Here is an 18592-nt window from a genome sequence, read left to right on the forward strand (position 1 = left end):
TGGAAATTCTGTGTGCAGAAGAGCACTAGCAATTTACGAAGAAGATGCCCCATTTTTCCATATTAATGTTGATATTTTTAATAGGAAATAAATTAAAATATAATAATAAAATAATAATAATAATAATAATAATTTATTGTTAGTCTCGTTTTCTAGTCTGACATTGCATCAAACACTTCACGAAGTCAGTCCAGCTTAGTCTAGTCTAAGCCAATTTAGCTTAGTTTCTAAAGTTAGTCAAGTCCGAGTTAGTCCGGTAGAACAAACGCACCCTAGTAGTATGGCTAATATTTTAAAACATTGTTTTCATATTTTTGAGCTGGGCTTGAATTGCTTTTATATTATTATGTCTCATTGACATGTTTAAAAACTAGTGGAGTTTCTTGCAATATAGTAAAAGTTTTGATCTCTATATATAAAGCTCCTTTTTTTCATTTATTTATTTATTATTTTTAAACAATTTCTTTCAATGTTTCAGTAGTTAATTAAATGAGGATTAAAAAGTTATTTTTTTATGAAAGGATAAATATGTTATTAATATTTTTATTAAAAAGAGAGGGAGAAAATAGTATAATTAGGTTAGTTTAGCAACATTCTTCTGTAAATTTTGAAAAAGAAAATTAAAGCAATAGTTCTTGAACTTTGGCTGAATTGGAGTTTTAGTCCTTGAAATTAAAAATTGATGAGTATTATCTATGAACTTGTTATAATATGGATCATTAATCACTTTCGCCAATCACGTTAGAACTTTCATTCAAAACAAAAAGATTTAAATGGACAAAAAATGACTAGAAATTGTAACGGAATTATCCAAAGAGACTACGGATTCACACTATCATAAGTTCTAAGATGGATGCTCACTAATTTTTAGCTTGGGATCAAAATTCCAATTAAGCTAAAGTTGAGGTATCATGCTACAATTATCTCAATCTGAAAACAAGGGCAAAAGTTCATTTGTTCTAAAAAGGGGGTATTTTACAAAATTCCCAACATACACACAACCAATATCCCATCTCTCATTGCTGAGGAGTTCGAGCTTCTGAGTTCTTGTGTCTTTTGGTGGGTGTGGGTGATAGTCATCACACTGACCCACGGATGCTGGAAAATCCTCCATCAGCGGCAGCAGCCGCAGCAGATCCAGGGGCGGTCGTGAAGCGCTATGCTCCTCCCAATCAGAGGTATTCGTTTCGTTCTTCCATGTGGGTGTGGTTCCTTTTTTCTTTAAAACAATATTATTAAAATCAAATTAATTCAGTAGTTAATTGAAAACTAGTTAATTGTTTGCATTTCATTTGATTCATTTCAGGAATCGTCCTCTTAACAGACGCAAATCCGCAGGTAACTTCACCTTTTCCCCATGTATCTTAATCTCTTTTACGCTACATTATCTGAGGGTCCGATTGATAACCATTTCAGTTTTTGAAGACTGAAAACTGAAAGCTATCGATACCAAACAAAAACTTAAGCCGAAATGGTCATCAACCGTTCATTTAGTTTTCAATTTCTAGTAAATTTTTTTAAAAACTGCAAACATGTAATTGATTTCTGTTTTCAAATAAAAATAAAACTAAAGTTTGTTTGGTAACTGTTTGTGGTTTTACATTTTATTTTTTTAGTAGAGTGATATTGTTAGTGGGTTAATTAGTTAGTTGTTAAGGAAGGAGAATCAGCATGATTGCTGTCCTCCACGATAAAGCGACATGCTCTTTTATGTGGAATTGGAAATGAAAATTTCCTTGTTTGTGAATTTTGGGAATGAAATTTCCTTATTTGTGAATTTTGGGTTGGTACCATGTCCCAGGGTCCCGGGGCTCAGGCTAATCTGCAGCCCAATGCAGAGTGGAGCGCCTGGGTCCAAGTTGGGAGGTCACATATACCGGGTTTTGGAAATAAAATGCAATGCATTTTTTGTGATGTAATATTGGTGAATGAGAAAGGAGGTGCAAAAAAAATCAACTAAATAAAAACGAAAGCTAGCATCTGAAATTGATTTTAGTTCTCATAATTTGGTTTGCTTTAAAAGTGAAAAAAAAAATGAAGTTAATTGCCAAACAAGTTTTCATGTTTCATTTTCACTTCTTTTTTTTTCTTCATGTGAACGGTAAAAATGAAATGGTTATCAAATGGACCCTAATTTTCAATGGAGATGAAGGTGACGAGTTTTATGGCATTTTGAGGCTTTATTAATATCAGTGTCGAAGAGGATAATAAAGTCAATAGATGTCTTAGTAAATCAAAAGAGTCAAAAGTTAGAAAGTTACTACTGTAAATATTCTTTTACTTTTCCTACGAAACTTTTGGCTGTCCTAAAGTGTAACTATAAATACTTGATGATTTTACTAAGTACACTTGGTTGTATCCTCTCAAGAATAAATCGGATGTTTTTGCTACATTTTTTCAATTCCAAGCTCTTGTTGAGAATCTGTTTGGTAACAAAATTGGTACTTTAAGATCGGATTCAAGGGGTGAATTTCTTAGTTCTAATTTTAAGTAGCATCTTGCCCTTCATGACATTCAACAACATCTTGGCTGTCCTTACACCCCACAACAAAATGGTTGTGCTGAAAGGAAGCACAAACATGTTGTAGAAACTGCAAGGACTCTGTTAATAGCTTCCAAAGTACCACATCACTTCTGGGTAGAAGCCTTCCTTACTGCAGTCTATCTCATCAACAAACTACCCCCTCTTTCTAAACCATCACCATGGGAACAATTTTTTAAGAAATCACAAGGTTACAGTCAACTTTGAGTGTTTGGTTGCAGTTGCTATCCCTGGTTAAAACCTTATACCAATTCCAAACTAGAAGCCAAGAGTACGCAATGTGTGTTTACTGGCTATAGGTTAACCCACAAAGGATATAGATGTCTAGATCCTCTTACTAACAGAGTTTACATCTCTAGACATGTTTACTTTGATGAAGACTCTTTTCCTTTCCATAGTACTACCCTTTTGAAATTATCACCATCTATCCCAACATCCAATTCTTCTTCCTTCTCCCTCACCTTTCCTCACCTATATCCTACCTCCAAACACCACTTCTCAACTCAACCCTCCCTGCCTCTTTACCTCAATCATCATCACATTCCACCACACCTGAATCTGCCATTAATCCTCCAGTAGACCCTTCTCCTGCATCTGTATCTCAACCAGAACCTACTACACCTTTACCTCCATCACAACTTGTCACTTCTACCCATCCTATGCAAACTAGGTCTAAATCTGGCATTTTCAAACCCAAAGCCTACACTGCAACTAAACATCCCCTGCCTTCTCATCTACACACTGAATATGTTCCTTCCACTTACCTGCAAGCCTCCAAGTATCCTCATTGGAGGGTAGCCATGCAAGATGAGTTTAATGCCTTGCTAAATACAGGAACTTGGACCCTACTTCCTCCTCTTCTCAAAACCTTGCTGGATATGAACATGTTTTTAGAATTAAGAAGAAACCAGATGGTTCTGTGGACGATTATAATGCCAGATTAGTAGCTAAGGGCTACAATCAAGAGGAAGGTATTGATTTCAGTGACACATTTAACCCAGTGGCCAAACCAGTTATTATAAGGATCTTACTTACTTTGGCAGTTCAATCTATCCATGATAAGTTGGAGTGCAAAGAAGCAACATACAGTTGCTCGTTCATCCACAGAAGCTTTGTACAGATCATTAGCCCATACTGCTGCTGAAATCACTTAGATTTGTCAACTGTTCACTGATATTAGCTTTAAACTACCTGCATTGCCTCAGATTTGGTTGACAACATCTCAGCTATTGCTTTGGCTTCCAATCTTGTCTTTCATGCTAGAACCAAACATGTGGAAATAGATTATCATTACATCCAAGAGCTGGTTTTGGCAAAGCTTCTTACTGTTCAATTTGTATGCTGTCAGGATCAACTAGCAGGCATTCACACTAAATCTCTTCCTTGGCAAGGGTTTCTCCAACTTCGATCTAAGCTTTCTCTTCAGCCTTCTCCATTTAGCTTGAGGGGGTGTGAAGAGGATAATAAAGTCCATAGATGTGTTATTAATTCAAAAGAGTCAAGTTAGATAGAAAGTTACTACTGTAATTTTAAATTTTCTTAGTAACGTTTGGCTTTCCTAATGTGTAACTATAAATAGTTGTGTAACTTATCTTTAAGGTATTGAAATGAATCATTTGCTCAATAAATGGTTTAAAAAACTAGTTTTGATACTCGCCTAGGCGCTTTCTTGGGTGGGGATATCTAAAAAAGGCCTCTGCCCAGCCAGACTAGGCGGCATAAGGTTGGTGCAAGGTTTTAAAATCTTCTCAGCCTCAATTCTCTATGACGGAAATTGAAGTATAGACAGTTAGAACTGCAGTGAACCTGACTTGCATAGACTCATCAGATTTTCCTTTTTCCTTTCCTTTTCTCATTTTTCTTATATTATTAAATATTTAAATAATTGTAAAATGTTTTTTTAAAACATTACAACGCCCAATGGATAAAACAAGCCTTGAATGACAATGAATATTTGTTTTAGAAAAAGTATTATATCATACTTTTATTGAGGACTATAATAATCTTAGGTACCGTGAGGCATTTGCCTCACTTCTATCGCCTAGGCAAGGCTATCCATTAAATCCCTTGGCTTCGCCTTGGCCTTTTAAAACACTGATTAATATACCAAATTTCCATTAAATCTTATATCTTTTAGATCCTTACATATTACTTCATCATGTGTGAGTCTTCATCAGATTCTTAATCAAGTACCTCTTATATTAATTTCCTTAATTTGGTTTATGTACTAACTTTCTAAGCTTAGTTGTGTAAATCTGTCATTAATATTTGTTGCTGATAATGTTTATCATCTTGTTTCTTCTAATCACTCTTACCATCCATCTTAACATTCAATATTTGTTGCTCATGCTCTTAAAGCCTAACATTCATCCCTTGGAGAATAGTTAAACGAATACTATATAATCCTGGTTAGTCCATTATGGATTTTATCACACATAATACTTACAAGATTTTCTTCTTCCATCCTCTTTACATTCTACTTATTTCATAATTTTGCATTACAGATCCTGAAATCACTTCACAAGCGATTTGTTCAGAGTTCCTTTGCTCCTGAGTTGTTGGTTATTGTTATGTTAAGTGTCTTTGGTGAATTTGCACTGCGTTTATTCTTTGTTATAGCTCGATAATTATTTAATCCTTTGATTCTTATGCATTCTTCATGCTTCTTAAGAATGTCTATGTCATTGGGAACCATCAGAAGTCATGTATATTTTCATTATTTCTTTCAGCATTTAGCACTGATACAAACAGCAACAACATGAATTAGTTTTAATCCTTATTCTAATGCTAATTTTATCAGGAAATCATTAGTATCTGTCAGTTCTATTTTTTATGTCAGTACATATATCTCAAATAATTTGTTATAACAAAGTGTACCATCTCTCAAATCTAGGGTATTCTATTTTATTTTTACAATGTTCCATTTATTGTTTAAGTAGTTTCAACTATTACTTAATGTTTATCATTTCACGTTTTCCTATAGTGAGACCTATCAATTTTTTTTTCTACTGTAATTCCACAGTTTGGTATTTTTACAAATAGGTACTAAGGTGTGTCTCAACCCTTGTTCTTAAGTAGGAGGAGCTGTCTTTAGTCCCAAAGGCTGTTGTTGGCTGTTTCTTTTGACTTATTTGTACATATCTTTTTATTCTTTTGTTTACCAGAAGTTGAGTAGTCGAGGAAATTGTGACATTTTTAGGGTTACATATCTAATGTGGTTATAAGTTACTGTTTCAGATCGGTTGGATCGAACTAACAATCCTCATGGTGGGAGTGATCTGGAGAAGAGTCAAATTTCTAGTTCAAGAAATATTTCTGTTATGGATCATGGGGATGGAAGCAGCAGCAGTCTTCTGAATGAGAACTCTCGGGGGTTAGTAGCTTTAGAGGGGTGTTGCACAAGTGAAGCTTTCCAGCTCTTACATAGTCGTATGTGTCAACAGTTTCTTGAAAAGGAATTGCTATATGTTAATACAGGAATTACTTTGTTTTGGCTCTTTTTTCATCAGCCTATTTATGCTCTGCCATACAATTTTGTGCAAATGATATCAGCAAGGGTCCTGAGGTGATCCGTGATATTTCAACTTGATGATTGAAAGTAACATGCATTAGAAAATAGGTTATGATGCCCACATTGACATCCTCCTTTCATATTGTTAGTATTTTTATACAAAATAGGTTTAGGTTGTACATTTAAATTCTTGCAGGTGATTCCTTTCTCCAATTGTCATTCACAAAAAGTTCAAAGTGAAAATAATGTTGCAAGCCCCTGACCCCCACCCACGGTTCTTTTGACTTTTTAGAAAGTTACAAAGAAAGTAAAGATTACCAACCATTAGTTGACCTAAGAGTATTTTCTTTGGAGCTTGGATTAAAATTATTTATGCATAAAAGTTTGCTGGGACTTTGTGCATGATTAACTAAAAGACTAAAGGGGTGTATTTTTGTTTTTTTCTTTTTCAGTGATTACTTGTATGAGGCTTGAATTGGTTAATAATTGCATGTCTTCAAATGCAGGTTGGGCAGCTGCAATGCGTTGCTTCAACGATCCATCTGTAGATCTACCAGGTCAGTGGAAGAATGTTCCTTATTTTCAAAATTTGGTGCATACTCTACATGAAAGTAAAGACATGCATTAAGATGTCCAAATTGATGCATGTATGGTATAGTTCATTCAATCACACAAAATACTTCTTATGCAAAATTTTGCTATAAATGGAGGAAATATATCAGCATTGTATATTAAAGATGGCTCAGAGTAATTAATTGTTTGGTGGTTCAGAGTACAAGCTTTAACAGTGTTTGGATGGAGCAATAGGTTGACTACAAGAGTTTTTTTATTAGAGTAATTCTCATATTACTATCCTTAAGTATCGTGAAATTCCAACTTTCATACCTAAAGGTTTTTTTGTCCCACTTTCATTCCTCAAGTTTGAGTGTTGTTACACTTTCATACTTCCGTTAGCCTTTCTGTCAGGGGCTCAATTAACTGATGACGTGGCACGCCACTTAACGATGATTGTGCAGAACGTCGCACTGTGGGCCCCACGTGGACATATAAAACAAATAAAAATAAATTTTTTTTTTTTTTTGTCCCACTCTACAACATGGCACTTTGGGCACGTCCTCTTCTTCTGAGGATAAGGAGAAGAAGGAGGAAGTTCCTCCTCCTCTTCCCTCATCCCACTCTACAACTCAAACACCGTTTCTTGGTTCTTGTACCATGAAGTGAATTGGGTCCTCCTTCTCCCTCCTCCTCCTCCTCTACAACTCAAACACCATTTCTTGGTCCATATACCATGAAGCGAGTTAGGTCCTCCCACTCCCTCCTCCTCCCACTGCACTACTCAAAGACTATTTCTTGGTCCGTATACTACAAAGTGAATTGGGTCGGGTCCTCTTCTTCCTCCCACTGTACAACTCAAACACCATTTCTTCTTCTTCCTCCTCCTCCTCCTCCTCCCACTTTACAACTCAAACACCTGATCCATATACCATGAAGTGAATTGGGTCAGGTCCTCCTCCAATGCCCGAAGAAGATGATGAGAAAACCCATGGCCGTTATCTGCCACCCACGTGAACCCTTCCTCTTCCTCCTCCTCAAAACCCTTATTTCCATTTCCTCTGCTGCCGCCGCTCCTCTTCCCCTCTCCACTGAACCGCACCATCTCTCCTCTCAGCTCTTCACCATTCTCTGCTGTCCCAATTGGCAGTGCCACCCTTCCCTCAAACAACTAGCCCCTCCATATCCCCTTCCCATTTCTCCTCTGTCTTCACTCTAACCTTGACCCCAAACCGCCCTCTGCTTCTTCAACTGGATCGCCCTAAAACCCAGATACAAACACACTGTCCATTGCCACTCTTAGCTCCTCAACATTCTTCTCCCCAATGGGCTTCTCCAAGTCACATAAAAGATCCGAATTTCCATGATTAAGGCTTCCACAGACTCGGTGAGCGACTTTCCTCGAATTTCCATGATCTGAATTTGCAGGGATTTGGAAGGGTGGTTGGGGTTTGACTTGGTGAGTTGGTAAAGTGGAGGATGTGGGTTTTGGGTTTTGAGCTGGCCTTCTATGTGGGTTCTGGGTTCTGGCGACGTAGATGATTTGGGTTTTCCTCGTCGGTTTCCACAGTCCAAGTTTGAAGACAATTTGGGTTTAATTTTTTTTTGTTTCCAAAAATAAAAAAAATGCCAGTGGGGCGCACCCACTTTTTTGCAGTCATTGTCCAGTGGCTTGCCACATTATCAATTAACCGAGCTCCTGATAGAAAGGCTAATGGAAGTATGAAAGTGTCACAAAATTCAAATTTTATGTATGAAAGTCGGACGAATAAAATTTTTGGTATGAAGGTTGAAATTTCCTGATACTTGAAAATATTAATGTGAGAATTACCCGTTTTACAGGTGATCCATCCTCTGCCAACTTCGTCCTAATCACATAGAGGAGTAGGCTGAGGACTTTCCATCGGATTTGATTGATCAGCTAAAGGGAAGGGAGTGCAAAGAATATTTAACAAAATGGAGTTTTTCTGCAATTTTCTAAGAGTAAAGCTGATGGTTATATGAAATGATTTAATTCTATGAAAAGCAGAAGGGGCAATGGGTTGGAGGAATATGGAGAACCTTCCTGGCAATGATAGAATGGAGAAATCTGATTTCTCTAAGAGTAAAGCTGATGGTTATATGAAATGATTTAATTCTATGAAAAGCAAAAGGGGCAATGGGTTGGAGGAATATGGAGAACCTTCCTGGCAATGATAGAAAGGAGAAATCTGATTTCTGATAAGAAAAAATATAAAAATAAAAGGGCTAGATAATGAATTGTTAAGGAGTGGGAAGGAATAAAGGAGTCAAGGAGGGGTCTTGAAACGAACCTCAGTTAAGCATGCATCATTTAGTAATCGTATTGTGAGTGATTCTTGCAATTTGGATGGTTTATTCTATATTTTTTATGTTTCAGAAAGACCAGTAATGTACACAGGAAGCAGCTCAGCATGGGGTCCCTTCCTCCTTCCTCATCAGGTGATTATGAAATCTCTCTCTCTCTCTCTCTCTCTCTCTCTCTCTCTCTCTCTCTCTCTCTCTCTCTCTCTCTCTCTCTCTTTCACAATATAATGTCTGGAATGGCTATCTTTAGTTAATGGCTTCGACAGTCGGTGCTGGGTCTCCTGGTTCACCAATGGACTTCTTGAGTGAACTTTTTCGTTCAAAGAACATTTCCGGTGCTGGTTTCGAGACTTAGAAACTCATCCACAACTTTACTCAATATCCGAAAGCAAACTTGGAGCGGTTGGTGATCTGTTGTACTCTAATTATATTTTTGGTAGGTGGTAAAAGCTATTAAACTTGCACGTTGAAACTCAACAACATCCATTTACTTAGCCAATCTGGGAATTGTGTGACAAAAATCTTCGATCCATCTACTGGTTTGTGACACGAACGAGTGATGTGACTGAAGTATGGTTTGTTTATGTATGCATACAGTATGAAGTGAGTAGATCTCTCTGTGGGAATGGGTTTGTGTGAGTGTTCATCTGTTTTTTAAAGTTGAAAACAACCATGCTATGTGATTTCGTGCTATCAAACTCATCTGCAGGAGAAGATGTCTTGAATTTGATGACCTCACGTGTTACGCCTTCCAACATGTCAAAGTAGCCCCGTTCCGTGGAACATATTTTATGCACTGAAAAGGGGACCAATTGTGTCGTAAAAAATGGTAATCTTAAGGCTGTGTTTGGAACGTTACTTAATATTATGGTCTAATGGTATATCTTTTCATTTGTATGCAAGAAATCTTAAGTTTAATTATATTGTACCAGTTTTTTCACCACCACATAAAATTTTTTTAAGGCTTAATTGTAACGATGTTCTTTAAACTCTATCGGTAGTTTAATTTGCCTCTGAACTTTCGTATTAGTTTATTTAGTTCTTGAACTTTACAATGTGTTTGTACCTTTAATCTTTTTCATTAGCGTCGTTTATTTTCCGTTAAATTTAAGAGTATATTAGGAACTTCATCTCACAATACTAAAAATAAATTTAAAAATGAGAAATGAAAAAAATTAGACTTTTTTTGTGTAAGAAAATTGAATACATAGGATTTCTTTTTTTGTAGTTCAATAAATGATTTGTTAGTTGTTTAAGTTCAGCCACAGTTCGATCTACTACCAACTTTGAAGTCGCATTGCCTAATATTTGTAAGTTGCTAAAGTCCAACCAATTGCTATTTGTATTTTAATAGTTCAAATTTCATTTTGTTTTAAGTTTAGATATTAATTTATAAATTTTCATTTATTTTTTAGCTTCTTCTATTGTTTTGATGTTTTAAGTTGAAGTTCTTATGTACTCCTAAATTTAACAGAAAAAAGAAAAGATAGCGTTAATGAAAATGATCAATAATGTAACACATTTGTAAGTTCGAGAACTAAAGAAATTAATATGAGAGTTCAGAAACTAATATTAAACTAGGGAATTGTTATTGACACTCTAAAAATCTCATTCTACACTCCAAACTTTCTATATTTGAAAAAAAAAAAAATACACTTGTGAGAAGTGTAGAATGAGATTTTTGAATTACTAATAACACTTCCCTTAAACTAAGGATAAAATTTAGAAACCTTGCTACAATTAAACTAATATGTCACTTGGATAAAATTTAGAAACCTCGCCACAATTAAACTAATATGTCACTTATTTGGTGAGTATATTTTGCCATGTGGGTGGGCGCTAGGATAACGCGATTTGGTTCTAGGGTTGGTGCCTCGTGGTCTGCCCTGGGTGCAAGCCTCTCGGGTTGGGTGCTAGGATCTCGAGACCATGGGCCCGGTTGGTGGAATGTCACCAAGGCTTGGGGTCTTTCAGTAGTTCTCAAGATATGTGTTACAATTTCGTACAAGTAATTTACAGGAATTGACCGTTGTCTTCGAATTCAAGAAATTTGGAAACAACACGAACCAAGTTGCATGATTGATTCGGATAGCTCTCATAGATGAGGAATTCTGTGTGAATCGCCACAATATGCTCACGTGGTAAAAAAGATGACTTTCTCGAGGAAAGAACTTACATATTTAGATTTTATAAACGGATCGTGTTTGACATGTTAATGTCAACTTATTATCTTAACGAATCGTATTATGTTAACCCACTAAGCTAACGGGTTGAAACATTCAAACACAAATTCGACCTGTTAAATTAACATGTTACCCGACACAACGTTCAACTATTAAGTACGTATATTATTTCATTACATAATTAAATGAAAAACTTCATTCTAATTTACTGAACATTAACATCTTAAAATTCTTTTTTATTCAGTACTAAAACTACAATCATGGTGTGGAAAATTTAAAATATGTTGCAATTTTTAAGAAGGAAATTGTTATTGGTACTTCAAAAATCTTATTTTGCGTTCCAAACTTTGTATAATTAAAAAGAAAAATAAATTTGTAAAGAATGTAAAATGAGATTTGTAAAATGCTAATAACAGTTCCATTTAGAAATGTGATTATATAAACCTTATGTTATTTTAGATTTTCTTATCAGATTATACCATATCTCTTAGACTATTTAGTAAAGATTCAACTCCATTTTTTTTTCTTTTCCCAGTTCTAGGTTAAGAGAAAATAATAAAAAAATAAAAAAAAAATAAAACACACGTAAAACCCAACTTTGAAAAACCAACTTTTTTTTTTAACAGTGCCATTAAATGAATTTTTCAAAAATGGCAATCCTAACCTCTTCCTCTTTCCTCTCAGCTCTGCTCTCCACCGTCGTTGTCCATGTTGAGAGAACTTTGTCAGGAGACTACCACATGGTTTGTCAAGAGACTACCACATGGTTTCAGGCTGATCATGTGCTCTGATGCATTGCAACATGGGCAGCTAGGACGCCACCTTTACAACAGCTAGGACGCCACCTTTTACAAGGATTGTTTATTGCATGCGTGTGTGTAAGATGTATATAAAACAACTGCCATTACAGCAGTTCAGAATTAATACAACAAAACATTAAACTCAATATGGTATCAGAGCTTAGGCAATCCTTTGCTCTGCTCTGCCTTCACTCTTCCGCTGCTATACTGTGAACAGCGACATCTGTTACTGCAGCAACCAGTGCACTGCAAGCTGCACACTCGCTGCCTTGCCGTCCAAAGCTGCTACACAGCCATCGTCGCTGCTCTACCTGTCACAGCCATGAAGCACAGCCGCAGAGCACAGCCAAGCACAGCCACTGCACACTGCCTGCCGACATGGCAACTGACTCTTCCAGCAAACACACCAAATACGAAGATCCCAGCGATCCTCTTTATCTTCATCACTCTGATCAGCCTGGAGCGATCCTCGTCACACACCTTTTGAATGACGAAAATTACTCCACTTGGAGCCGAGCCATGGCCATGGCCTTCAATGCCAAGAACAAGGAAGGATTCATCAATGGATCCATTAAAAGGCCCGAGTCTGCATCCACAAGTGAATTCCAATAGTGGACTCGTTGCAACAACCTCGTGAAATCCTGGCTGCTTAACTCTATCTCGAAAGATATCGGAGCAAGTGTCATCTACAACAATGTTGCAGCTGATATTTGGAATGAGTTGAAGGAACGTTTCTCTCACACAAACAGTGTGCATCTCTTCCATATTGAACAAGAGATACATGGAAGCGTTCAAGGAAATTTGAACATTGGTGCATATTATACCAAACTAAAAAGCTTTTGGGATGAACGTGATGCCATGTGCACTCTTCCAACCTGTACATGTGGAGCTGCAAAAGAATTAATGCAGTTTCAGCAAAGTCAGAAAACCATGAAGTTTCTCATGGGCCTCAATGAATCCTACGCTGCGGTTCGTGGGCAACTTTTACTTATGGATCCCCTCCCTGTTGTCAACAAAGCTTTCTCACTTATTATTCAAGATGAGAAGCAAAGAACAGTTTCAATGCATGCTCCTGGAAAGTCCTCAGTCACCGATACCGTAGCTTTCGTCGTGCGGGATAACATGCGAAACTCTGGTAGGAATTTTTCTCCAAGAAATTCCCATCTAAAATGTGGTCGTTGTGATGCAACTGGACACACTTCAGATACCTGTCGTGCACACCTCAAGTGCGATTACTGTAATTGTAGATGTCACACCATTGATCAATGCCGCAAACTGAAAAAAGGGAAAGACAACAGCAATAGGGGAGATTATCAGGATCACAGGGGTTCCAATTCCAAGGCTAATCATGTTGATACCCAGCCAATGCCTCCAGCAACATCTCCTTCGTCCTACAGCCTCACTTCCGAGCAATATCACAATCTGCTTGCACTCCTTGATAAGAGTCAATCCAACTCCACATCTAATCATGTCGGTACCACCTCTACTATGAATAACTTGTCAGGTAGAGTTTTTTGTGCTTATGCTCTCAATAAGAGAAGAGACTGGATTTTCGATACAGGCGCCACAGACCACATGGTCTGCTCACCAAGCTTAATGACCACAAGTGTTCCGGTATACAATCGACAAGTGCACTTACCCAATCATGCACTTGCCGATGTCACACATATTGGCACAGTTCATCTCTCGAATGATCTCACCCTTCACAACGTGCTTTGTGTTCCATCATTTAAACTAAATTTAATTTCTGTCAGCAAACTCACTAATACCTCATCTTGCTTTGTCATCTTCACTGATAAAATGTGTCTACTTCAGGGCCAACGATCGGGGAAGATGATTGGGACGGGAACTGAACGAGAAGGACTCTACTACCTTGATAATGTGATAAAAACTAGGTGCAATTCAGCGTCAATTGTTGCCTCTTCTTCTTCTCAGCTTTGGCATCAACGCCTTGGCCATCTTTCCAACAAGACCTTACGGCATCTCTCTACTTGCATTAAAAATTTGAATTTTTGTAGCATTGATGATTGTTTGATCTGTCCATTAGCCAAACAAACACGTGCTCCTTTTCCTTTGAGTTCTATCACCACAAAGGCTCCTTTTGAGTTAATTCATGTTGACATTTGGGGAGGTTACCATGTTCCCACTATCACAGGGGCACAATATTTCTTAACTATTGTGGATGATTTCTCAAGATGCACATGGGTTTATTTAATGAATCACAAATCAGATGCACGATCTTATCTCATCACTTTCATCCACCTTGTTGAAACACAATTTTCCACACGAGTCAAGGTTCTTCGTAGTGATAACGGTCCAGAATTTTTTATGACCCAATTTTTTTCAGATAAGGGGATTCTCCATCAAACAAGTTGTGTCTCTACTCCCCAACAAAACGAGGTAGCAGAGCGCAAACACCGCCACTTACTCAATGTTTCTAGAGCCTTACTTTTTCAATCTCATCTTCCTAAGAAATTTTGGGGTGATGCAATCCTCACTGCCACTTATCTCATAAATCGGACTCCCACTCCTCTTCTTCAAGGCAAATCACCCTATGAAATACTTCACCACAAACAGCCAGCGTATGCACATTTGCGAGTGTTTGGTTGCTTATGTTTTTCTTCCACCCACCACCATCGTCCCACAAAATTTGATGCAAGAGCCACACGGTGTCTTTTTCTTGGGTATCCATATGGCACAAAGGGATATCGAGTTTACGACCTTCACACGGGTAAAATCTTTATCTCCCGTGATGTTATTTTCCATGAACATGTGTTCCCTTTTTCATCTTCTGCTGCAGTTTCACCACTTGTGTTTCCACATACTCAAGATACTGCCTATGATGATCCCATCATTCATCCGTCCATTCTACTGGAGCAGGATTCCGTCGATCCATCCTCATCTTCGCCGGTGAGTCCTGTTTCGGTTTCATCTCATTTTCTTTCCACCTCACCACCTCGTCTTAAACGACCCACTCATGCACCTGGTTATCTTCAACAATATCACATCGACATCAACCTCCCTTCTCGGTCCGTCCCTTCATCTCACTCGGCGTTGACCAAAGTACCAGGTACTCCTTACCCTTTGTCTGATGTCCTCACATACGATCGTTTATCTACTCGACATCGTGCTTTCACCACTTCCATTTCAGCTGCCATAGAACCCAGCTTATTTTCACAGGCTATACGCGACCCTCACTGGCGTTTCGCTATGGAAGAAGAACTGGCAGCCCTTGCTGCGAATAGGACATGGTCTCTGCAACCATTGCCCCCTGGCAAGAAGCCGGTTGGATGTAAATGGGTTTACAAAATCAAATTTTGATCCGATGGATCCATTGAGAGATATAAAGCACGCTTGGTTGCCAAAGGTTATAGCCAAATTGAAGGCTTAGACTATCGAGAGACCTTTGCTCCGGTTGCAAAATTGACTACAGTTCATCTACTCCTTGCTGTTGCCTCGGTCCAACAATGGCACCTCCACCAGCTTGATGTTAATAATGCTTTCCTCCATGGTGATCTTGAAGAAGATGTCTACGTGTCCTTGCCTCCTGGTTTCGGACGAAAGGGGGAGACACGAGTTTGTAAACTTCATAAATCTTTGTATGGGCTTAAGCAAGCCTCTCGTCAATGGTTTATCAAACTCTCTTGTGCTCTTAGAAAGGCCGGTTATCAACAATCCAAGGCAGATTATTCATTGTTCGTCCGAAACCATGATGGTAAATTCACTGCCCTCCTTGTCTATGTTGATGATATTATCTTGGCAGGAAATAACATACAAGCAATTGAAGATACCAAGTCTTTTCTTTTTAAGCAATTCAAGTTGAAAGACCTTGGCCAATTAAGATATTTCTTGGGCATTGAAATTGCTCGCTCTAGCAAGGGGATCACCCTCTCACAGCGAAAATATGCCCTTGAAATACTTGAGGATGCAGGTCATCTTGGCGCAAAACCAGCCACCTCTCCTATGAAGCAAAACTTATCACTCAGGAAGGACGAAGGACAATGGGTTACTGATCCTTCCTCTTATCGACGACTTGTTGGGAGACTAATCTACCTGACAATCACGCGCCCTGATTTGGTGTATGCTGTCCATATTCTTAGTCAATTTATGGAGAAGCCTCGAACTCCACACTTGGAGGCAACCCATCGAGTCTTACGATATATTAAGCACACACCAGGGCAAGGTATTTTTCTTTTTGCAAGAAGTCCAATTCAATTGAATGCTTTTTGTGATGCGGATTGGGCCAGATGTCGAGACACACGACGTTCTACCACCGGATACTGTGTATTTCTTGGAGAATCCTTGATCTCCTGGAAAAGCAAGAAACAAAATACTGTGTCACATTCTAGTGCAGAGGCGGAGTATCGTTCAATGGCAGCAACTTGTTGTGAAGTCACTTGGTTGAAATCTGTTCTACAAGACTTGGGTATCAAACATAAACGTCCAGTCAAGTTATATTGTGATAATCAAGCGGCACTTCACATTGCTTCGAATCCGGTCTTTCACGAAAGAACCAAACACATAGAAATTGACTGCCATCTTGTACGAGAAAGGGTTCAAAGTGGAATGATCGAGACATCTCACATCTCAACCATGAAACAACCAACCGACATCTTCACAAAGCCACTGAGCTTATACCAGTTTACGACTTTGCTTTGCAAGTTAGGAATAATCAACATTCATTCCAAACTTGAGGGGGAGTGTTGAGAGAACTTTGTCAGGAGACTACCACATGGTTTCAGGCTGATCATGTGCTCTGATGCATTGCAACATGGGCAGCTAGGACGCCACCTTTACAACAGCTAGGACGCCACCTTTTACAAGGATTGTTTATTGCATGTGTGTGTGTAAGATGTATATAAAACAACTGCCATTACAGCAGTTCAGAATTAATACAACAAAACATTAAACTCAATAGTCCAGTCTGAGCAATTGGATTTTAGATTTCTCCTCTGCATCAGAAACTTCGCTAGCCAATAATCTTGCACCGAGATAAGAAAAAACTTCGTCGAAGCCTTGGATTTCAGACTTCTCCTCTGCATCTAGTGGAAGCACAGATCTATTTTAGCTTTCTTGTTCCTCTTGTTTCTCATCTTCATGGTCTTTTTGTTCTTCACATCCTTCAACCTTATCATCTTTGAGGAAACTAAAATCTCTACTGTACAGCACGTGCTCCAGCACTGTTCACTTGCTAACCCAGATCCCACCCACTTCCCTAAACACGCAACGCCCAAACCACCTAAACCCATCCATGTGGTCGTCGTCAACCTCTTCATCTTGATCGGACTAGAGAAAGCTGTGAATTTGACTGAACTTGGATAGATGAAGAACACGGAGAAAATAAAGAAGATGAAGAAGACGGAAACAACAAGGAGAGGTGAGTTCAGCGAGATGTTATAATTAAATAAGATGAGGGGATAAGACAGTTCTAGAGAGAGATAATAATTAAATAATTTATACAAAAATTATATTATATCTAGCATCATATCTTTTTTAAACATTTAATACAATCACAACAGTTTTATAAAAAAGTTATTAAACACTTGAGCACTATTTTTTTCTTGTTTTGTTAAAAACACTTTTACAAAAAAAAATTACTAAATCCATAACTGTTTTATTTTATAGCAGTTTATTCTTACATAACAACTAAAGCAATTTTTATAAAAAGCACAACAATATCGAACTAACCCTAAATATTATCCAATTAGAGTTGTAATCGTATCGGAGTAAGAAATTTACCTTCCCTATGATTATAAATAAAGACACAATAGAGTGAAATAACACACGCCTTAGAATCACACATCTTTGTCTTCTCTCTATTGTTGTCGCACCTGCTCTCTCTCTGTCCTTTATATTGTTCAGTTAAACTAGGCACACAACACGTTATCAACAAGCGTTTGACGCTGCGCTAAAAAGAGTTTGTTCATATTCCAAGGGAGTTACATTTTAATCATTCTTTTTATGATTACATTATTATTTTATTGAATTGATCTATATTGATTCAATTTAAATTTTCTATGTTCGATGTGATACAAGGCATTGGAGATGAAATTCTGGCTTTCCGAGAAGGATCTTTACAAATTTAAAGGCTGAATTGTTTTCTGCCAATCAAGTTCTTTAAAAATAAAGTAAGATATTTTAAACAACCATGAAACAAGAAAAAAATTTTCAAGATGCATGAACCCCCTACATTTACACACACACACACACACACACACACACACATATATACATATACACATTGGACATGTTCATATATTTGTCAATATACATATATATATATATATATGTTTATGCATAATGCAATTTATAAAATCGCTAAGTAGAATTTATGAATCAAAGAATCGAAAGAAAATAGAAGCAATAAGGGTTTTCAAAACCCTAAACCCTCCAAGTCGGCCCAAACCAACAATGAGTCGTTAGGCCTAGTGATTTCTGACACAACTTGTTAATCCGACACGAAACGATACGAAATTAACAGGTTATCGGATCAATACGATAACGAATTGGGTCGTTAACAAGTAACCTGATAATATGTTAAGATAATAAGTTGGTCCAGGTATACACGTGGGTAACCCGATACACGATAAGCAAAATATTAATTTAATAATTTGATAACTCCTAAAAAACTATAATAATTATATATATTAAATTAAATTTAGAAAATTTGAAAAATGAG

At 37.5% G+C, this 18592-nt stretch overlaps 1 protein-coding gene and 1 long non-coding RNA gene across 4 annotated transcripts; both read left to right on the forward strand.

Annotated features, from left to right (window-relative positions):
• Window positions 1-985: 985 nt before the first annotated feature.
• Window positions 986-9569, forward strand: LOC103941171. Of its 3 annotated transcripts, none has more exons than XM_048580132.1 (6): window positions 989-1199; window positions 1307-1338; window positions 5780-5971; window positions 6560-6610; window positions 9004-9065; window positions 9181-9569. In XM_048580132.1, the coding sequence occupies exons 1-6, from the start codon at window positions 1096-1098 to the stop codon at window positions 9283-9285; spliced, it is 546 nt and encodes a 181-aa protein (XP_048436089.1). In that variant the 5' UTR covers window positions 989-1095; the 3' UTR covers window positions 9286-9569. The 3 variants fall into 3 exon arrangements, with proteins under 3 accessions (XP_048436091.1, XP_048436089.1, XP_048436090.1); XM_048580133.1 differs by having other exon boundaries at window positions 1001-1178; XM_048580134.1 differs by lacking the exon at window positions 5780-5971 and having other exon boundaries at window positions 986-1178.
• Window positions 9570-11724: 2155 nt separating this feature from the next.
• On the forward strand, window positions 11725-16909 carry LOC125475407. Its single transcript, XR_007256798.1, has 2 exons — window positions 11725-11823; window positions 16837-16909. It is a non-coding gene; the product is annotated as an uncharacterized LOC125475407 (long non-coding RNA).
• The last annotated feature ends 1683 nt before the right edge of the window (window positions 16910-18592 follow it).

This window comes from the organism of the source record quoted next, unplaced genomic scaffold, assembly GCF_019419815.1.
Source record: "Pyrus x bretschneideri cultivar Hongxiangsu unplaced genomic scaffold, Pyrus_bretschneideri_v1 Contig148, whole genome shotgun sequence".
Classification (NCBI taxonomy): Eukaryota; Viridiplantae; Streptophyta; class Magnoliopsida; order Rosales; family Rosaceae; genus Pyrus; species Pyrus x bretschneideri.